Source organism: Aptenodytes forsteri, unplaced genomic scaffold, assembly GCF_000699145.1.
Source record: "Aptenodytes forsteri isolate BGI_AS27 unplaced genomic scaffold, ASM69914v1 Scaffold55, whole genome shotgun sequence".
In the NCBI taxonomy this organism is placed as follows: Eukaryota; Metazoa; Chordata; class Aves; order Sphenisciformes; family Spheniscidae; genus Aptenodytes; species Aptenodytes forsteri.
Window position 1 is genome coordinate 10,803,346 of NW_008796063.1, and position 7,087 is coordinate 10,810,432.

General features: G+C 48.7%; 1 protein-coding gene across 1 annotated transcript in view; it reads left to right on the forward strand.

Moving 5' to 3' along the window:
* The window catches only part of LOC103904923 (lipase maturation factor 1-like), a 130,232-nt gene that overhangs the window by 96,644 nt on the left and 26,501 nt on the right, over positions 1-7,087 (forward strand). Inside the window, exons 4-5 of the mRNA XM_009286473.2 lie at positions 2,917-3,070; positions 6,603-6,786. Of these exons, the coding sequence (XP_009284748.1) occupies positions 2,917-3,070; positions 6,603-6,786 (338 nt within the window). The remainder of the gene's footprint in view (positions 1-2,916; positions 3,071-6,602; positions 6,787-7,087) is intronic.

Here is a 7,087-nt window from a genome sequence, read left to right on the forward strand (position 1 = left end):
CGGGGGGGATGGCATTGCCACGGGGGGATTGCCGCTAGAGGGCACGTCCTCCGTGCAGCGCCAGCGTCCGCAGCGAGTCCGGGCGGCTGCAGCTCTGACACCTCTGCCTGAGAGTCAGTCCTCCCTGCTCTCAGCACAGTGACCGTCAGACTCCAACCCGAAATAAGCAATGTGGAATCGCACAGTTTATACTGTGATTTTTTTTTTTTTAACCTTTTTTATTTTGACTATTTAAAGTCAAGGATGAAACACCCAGTGTGGTTTGGGGCGAGGATTTTGTGTTAGAAGTTGGATGCAGAAGCAGCTCTCGCATTTGCTGTCCTCTCTCCCCCATGGTGTCGTGGCCCTGTGACCCATCTGCCCTCCTGCCCTTTGCACCCATGGGTGCTAGAGCTGCATGAGCACCCTGCTTCTCTGGTTAAGTAACTGGACATGAGCTTGGTCTTCCAGAAAGAACAAAATTGATGGTTGATCCATTGTGGGTCCAACAACTCTTTCGCTAACTGGGAAGGAGACCTGGCTGCTGGCAAAGTGGCCGTTCCCCGTTCAGCGTCCTGCTTGGAGAAGGCGAGAGGAGCAGATGCTCGTGGCCACCGCTGGCAGCGTGGGCACAGCCACGGCGGGGAGCGAGTTCCCCAAAGCAGGGAGGAGGTGAACTCATGTTCATACCGTGAATATGGAAAAGCAAATACAAGGGGGTTTGTAACTGAACAAAAGGGGTGAGTGTGGCTGATATTTCCTTCTGAAGGGAGTCTTCGAGCAGCCCTGTTCCAGAAGATCACCTGCACAAGCAGCATTGGGATATTTTTCACGGGGCTGCGTAACAGATGTAGAGTTGTGTTTGTAGTATTTTTATAAACCGCATATAAGCAACAAATTGCCTATAATATCAACAGCAATCACAGATGCTCATTTTTTAAATATACCAAACATCTGTCAGAAGAGTGAAAAATGTCAACAAGATACAGCATCTGTCTCTAGTCCTTTGTCATCTACCAAGAAACACAGCTATTAACCAGAAGCGTTAGTCCCAGCAAGGCTAATGCAGTTCCATTAAACTTTCTGTGTCTCCTATCTTACATATTTTGCTGGAAGAAATCTTTAACAGCTTTTCCCCTCCAGTAGCTTTGCTTTAGAGGCTGTGAGAGCCTAGAGTTTTCCTACCAACTGTATTTTTGCATCCAGTCCCAAACGACACTCAAGTTGCACCTTTCTTTCTGGAGGAGAAGCCAAAGGGCAGCTCTTTGCTATGTCCCTCAGTGAGTCACCGTGAGGAAGAGGTAGATCCTTTTTTTGAGGAACTTGCTCCTTTTCTGTGATGTTCTCCAGAAAACCTTACTGAGCCAGGCTGCCCAGGCAAGGAGAACCATACATACATACTACAGCTCGGGAGCGTAGATGTGTCCCTGTTCTGGGATCTTAAAAAGAGGTAATGTATAAGTAAAGGGTAGGGTATCTGTAATATTCTGGGTGAATTTGGATTCCTGTATATTTTTTCTGCTAACAAAGCAGAGGCTGTTGAGCTGGCACCGACGGGCTGTGTGGCAAGAGGCTTAGAGGACCCCTCACCCCTGGGTCACCAGAGCAGAAGACAGGAGCGTACCCAGCCATGCCCTACTCGTGACCTGATTTTACAAGGCTCTGGCCATATCCCTGAAGTATGTGTGTGTAATTCCTACTGAGACCTCGAATTCCCATTGCTAGTGCTCAGCTCCTGCCTGCTCGATCCAGATCCCGTCGGCTCATGTCTCATGCTCCTTCCCCAAGTCTTGCTCCATCCTTGCCATGGTTTTGGGGTTTTCTTCCCTGTATTACACCCTTTTTCTCTATGACCGAGTAGCTGTGACCCCAAGGGCATGACGGCAATCACCACCTGCTGAAGGACGGGCAGTCCGTACATGGCCATAAACTGTGACCTGAGGAGCTGCCGATGCTGCCCGCGTGGTGGAGGGCCCTGTGTCTGTACCCACTCTTTAATTACAGGCTAGGAAGTTTAGCCTATCTAAAAGACAAAAAAATGCCCAACAGACTCATACTGCTCGCAGCAGCACAGGGGGCGAGGGGAGGCATCTCGGCGAGCTCCTTCCCAAATCAAATGATTCTCCAGAAATGTTCTCAGACTAAACAATTATTAATAGCTTCTGAGAGAGGTTCAAATAAACATCCCTCTCCTGCAGAGATAAGGGGAAGGCTACATGCAATTGCTTTGAATCTGATCCTTTGGCTGTTAATGTTAAATAAATTTAAAACGGCCATAAGGGTAGGAACCCCTCAGAGGTCACGTCTGCTTATTTGTCTGATTGCAGTAGGTGTCTCCTTAGACTGAAATCCAGCACAGCCCTGTGCTGCTCCTGCAAACCAAATACCAAAGCGCTGGTGAAGCAACGCACATCTCATACATAAATGATAAGCAATAGAGATTTTGCAGAAGGAAAATGAGGTTTGAATGGAGCTAGCGAGCGAGAGGGAGGAAAAGCAGTCTGGGTGGCGAGAGCCTGGGACAGCGGGGAGGAGGCAGCCACGGGCAGGAACGGAGCCACGGGGAGCTGGAGGCACTCCACACACGGCTTACAAACCAGGAGGGCAATTTTGAGCAAGGTGCAAGTGCCAGCTGTGTTTTTTCCCTTGTATTAAAGCAATGATTAATCTTACATTTTAGACATTTTTCTTTTTAGCCCTTTCTCAGACTATTTAGAGAAAGGCAGATCTCTGGAGTGATAGCGTATGGCCCTCGGCAAGGTCGGGTTGATTACGGCGGAGCGTTTGTCAGCCCCAGCCTGAGAGCCGAGAGCAGCTGTGAGCACCCGGGCAGGGTCCCGGCCACCGCGGGGGGGTCGGGCAGGGGAGCGGGGAGAGCAGAGCCCATCGCCGGCGGTGAAATCACCTTCTTCTGGTCTGCTTTTGTGTCCCGAACAGGCTGCTACGTCCGCAAAGTGGTGAACATCTCCTTTGGCCTCCTGATTGCTTATCTCAGCATCCCGGTTGTCGTAAACCTGCTCAGCTCCAGACAAGTCATGAACACCTCGTTCAACCCTCTCAGAATAGTGAACACCTACGGAGCTTTCGGGAGGTACATGTATTTTAATGGCACATCGTATAGCTCTGCTCCTCTCTCCACTATAGTCCGATAGCCAGTCTGTGCGCCTTAAACCTGAACAGAAATCCTAGAAATCCTTCCAGTAGCCAGTAGACTTGGAATATCTGTTTGTGAGAAAGAAGGAGAAAAGGAGCAGGTTTCTTTCCCACTGAATTGTAATTTATTTTCTTTGAGCCACTTTTAGTTAGCTCATTATATTGATGTAGCACATGTAAATAGCAGGATGAAAAGATCCATAAAAGAGTTCATCCAGTGGATAGTCTTCGCCATCACCAGCCCGCTATATTTATGGTGAAGTCCTCTTCCCCTGCGCGCATTTGCTCTCCCTCCTGTAAATGTTCACATAAGCTATTGGGTAACAGATTTTAGGCCAACAAAAGGAAGTGCTTTTTCCAACGAGTGACTTGGGGAATTCATTGCTACAGGAAACTGTGGAGACGAAAGTATAAACGGCCTCAAAAAAGAGCAAGACAGACTGAGAGGACAGGCCCAGCAGCAGTCTGGCTGCTGCCTTCAGCTCAGGAAATCCCGCTTTCGGCTGCAAGGCGGGACTGGACAAGGGAAGCATCTCCAGCTGCGTTTGTAACCAGGCTGGTTCGATGTAGCACGTAAATAGCAGGATGAAAATATCCATAAAAGAGTTCATCCAGTGGATAGTCTTCGCCATCACCAGCCCGCTATATTTATGGTGAAGTCCTCTTCCCCTGCGCGCATTTGCTCTCCCTCCTGTAAATGTTCACATAAGCTATTGGGTAACAGATTTTAGGCCAACAAAAGGAAGTGCTTTTTCCAACGAGTGACTTGGGGAATTCATTGCTACAGGAAACTGTGGAGACGAAAGTATAAACGGCCTCAAAAAAGAGCAAGACAGACTGAGAGGACAGGCCCAGCAGCAGTCTGGCTGCTGCCTTCAGCTCAGGAAATCCCGCTTTCGGCTGCAAGGCGGGACTGGACAAGGGAAGCATCTCCAGCTGCGTTTGTAACCAGGCTGGTTCTTAAGCATCTGAGTCTGGGTTTCCTGGGGACAGGTCACCAGGCTTAGGTGAGCCACGGTTGGGCTCACCGTAACCGTTCTTGTGTGCTGTCCCTCCCAGCCTCTTCCAACTGAGGAAAATGCTGAAAAACAGGGCTTCATGGGAACAGCTTGCCCCAGGGGCAACAACAGGGCCAGTCTTCTCTGCATGGACCTCTGGCTTTGCTACCACCTCGCGATGGTGGCCGTGGGATGTTCCCTAGAGGTCTGAGCCAAGGGGTGCGATGGGCAGCTCTTGGGTTAGTGGGCCCTGGACAAGGTCCCACAGGAGAAGCCAGCCGTAATTAAATAGGTTTTATAAAAGGCGAAACAGGTTGGCTGTTGAGAGGGCTGGCTGAGCGGGTGGTGAAGGGGAGGAGCAGGTCTCACTGTGAGCACTGGAGATGCAGAGGACACCTGGAGCACATCAGATTAATATGATGTTTTCCCCAATTTTTCAAATAGCAGAAATTTCTGTGGAAAGACAAAAGTTAGAAAAAAACATGATTAAGAATATCAACGCTAGTTGTGGAAAATGCTGAAGTTTCTCCTCTTTTTTGAGAGAGGGAGAAATAACCCCTGAACCTCTTTGAAGGCTGGAGTGGTGAAGCTACGGGAGATTGTTTTCTTTGGGTTGTTGTTCTTTTTCTTCTTCAGTCTATGGTTTCTGTTTCAACAGTCACCAGAACCTAAAGAGCATGTGATGAAATGCTGCTGTAATATGTTTGTAATTCCAGCCTATGTAAACCAATAAAAAGAGGATTGCAGCTTATAATGAATATACGATTATGTGAAACTTGACATATTTTGAATCACACAGTAGGAACATACTTTTATTAGTAATTTGGTGTCCCTGATTTACAGTGTGTTTCTAACCATTGGGCAGCTGGCCACGGCTCATAACTCAGCCCAGCGTATAATATGGAACTTGGCTGGAGAATCCAGAAATCTATTAAATGTAGGTAACAATTATAAGTGGAGACGTACAGCATTCCTTGGGTTGTAAGCATCTATCACTGGAAGCCATCGGGGAAGAAGGTGGAGGCTGTCTGTTTCCAAACTTTCGGTTTCTTGGGTTGGAGGAGGAGGGACCAAAGTAGTAAAAAATTAAAAGGGTGTTGAGAACTGGACAACTTTGATAGGCAGAGTTACACAGTTATGTGTTCGTTACGGAAAACAGCTCTCTGGTGTAGGCGAGCGTCACTGAGAGGTCATTGAGAACTTGATGATGGTGTTTTCACATGGGTTTTCCATGGCCTGGAGAGTTTGCCATCCCCATTGCTCTACCACCTTGCTGTGCAGAGAGAGTCCAGCCAAGCAGCAAAGGGAATACGCAGGACCTGCCGTATGCAGGACCTGCCGTAAGGCTGAAAAAAATGGTGCTTTTTACCAAGTTTCTATACATCAGCTGGGTATGGGGTGGCTTTTTTGTTTTCATTTTCTGCTTTTCTTGGCTTGGTTTGCATTGGCTCACAAGTTACCTCCTCCTCCTCCTCTTCCTGAGTAATAGCTCCATGAGACCTGTCTTCCAGCCGGGATGGTGAAATGTTTGAGCACGTAGAGACAGCTATTAATAGTGCCCCAAGAGTCAGCTCCTGGGGGGTGCTCCGTATGGGGCCAACCACCTCCCCAAGGCTCAAGCAGCTGTAGCCAGTTAACCTGGGCTCATTGCGAGCGTGGCCATTGCCATGGCCAAGGTTCGAGCTGGAGCTCAGCACCCCGTGGCCAGCGGCGCTGCGGGGAGAGCCAGGCTCGCAAAGGGGACGCTGGAGTGGTCCCAGCTGGAAGCTGCTCTGCTGATCCCACAGCTGGAGGTGTCAGGGCCAGACCTTCAAAACGCAGAGGCAGGATTTCTGTGCGCAATCGCCTGTGAAACTTCCCCTGCAGATATCGTCGGTGGCCATGCCATTAGGGCAGCCACACGTGCCAGTTACAAGCCTGTATTTTTGCACATGGCACGTGCCAAAAACCTGGAGATGGAGCTATGTTTTGTGACCATCTTTCATCTCCGTTTTCTCATATCATTAGGAGCTTGTAGTCAGAGAGCTCTTGTATCACGGGAGTCGTCAGAGTAACAGAAACAAAGGTTTTCTTCAGAAACAGGGGACAAAGAGAGAAGTTGTTGCAGGTTGAAGATGTTCATGTGGGACTTGGGAGACACTCATTATATTCTCTCGATGCCTTGGACAAGTGTTAGGCTCTGATGTAGAAAGACAGACCCATCGATTTCAGTAGGAATCATCCTTTTGGGCCATAGTCCCTCCTTGGACTGGCAGTTGGAGGGGAGCGTGGGAAGGCGTGGAAGTTGAAGTTTTCCATATACTTTGCTGCTGGAGAGAGAAAAGTCTGCCGGATGGACAGGTTCTCTGTAGCTTGACCCATCAGGATCCAACTGTACCACGAGGCCATTGACTTGTGTTGCCATGTTGACTCCCATGAACTAGCATTTTACATGACTTGAGATAAAAAACAATATCATGTTGTGTCCCACAGCATTACCAAGGAGAGAACAGAAGTCGTCCTTCAGGGGACGTCCAGCCTGGATCCCAATGACCCCGCTGCTGTCTGGGAGGAGTATGACTTCAAATGCAAGCCTGGGGACTTGAAGAGGAGGCCATGCTTTATCACCCCCTACCACTACCGCCTGGACTGGCTTATGTGGTTCGCTGCCTTCCAGGTATGTGCCTTTGGGTGTTATAAGACTTGGGTGTCCCTTGACCAGGAAAAACAATTTATATGAATTTACTGTGTGTTGGGGTGGTTGGGGGAATATTTGAATCCATGGCTAAGTTAATTATGTTAAAAAAGAAAAAAAAAAAAGGTTGTATTCCTAAAGGATGTCTACCACTGGTGTAATGAAACTCTTGGAAGTTTTGTGTGAGGCTTTTTCATTGTTTCTCAGCAATAACAAGAGTTAAAGACATGGAGGAAGCCCCTGGACTGCACCTGCCTCGCGAGGCGGTGGGATGAAGGGGGGG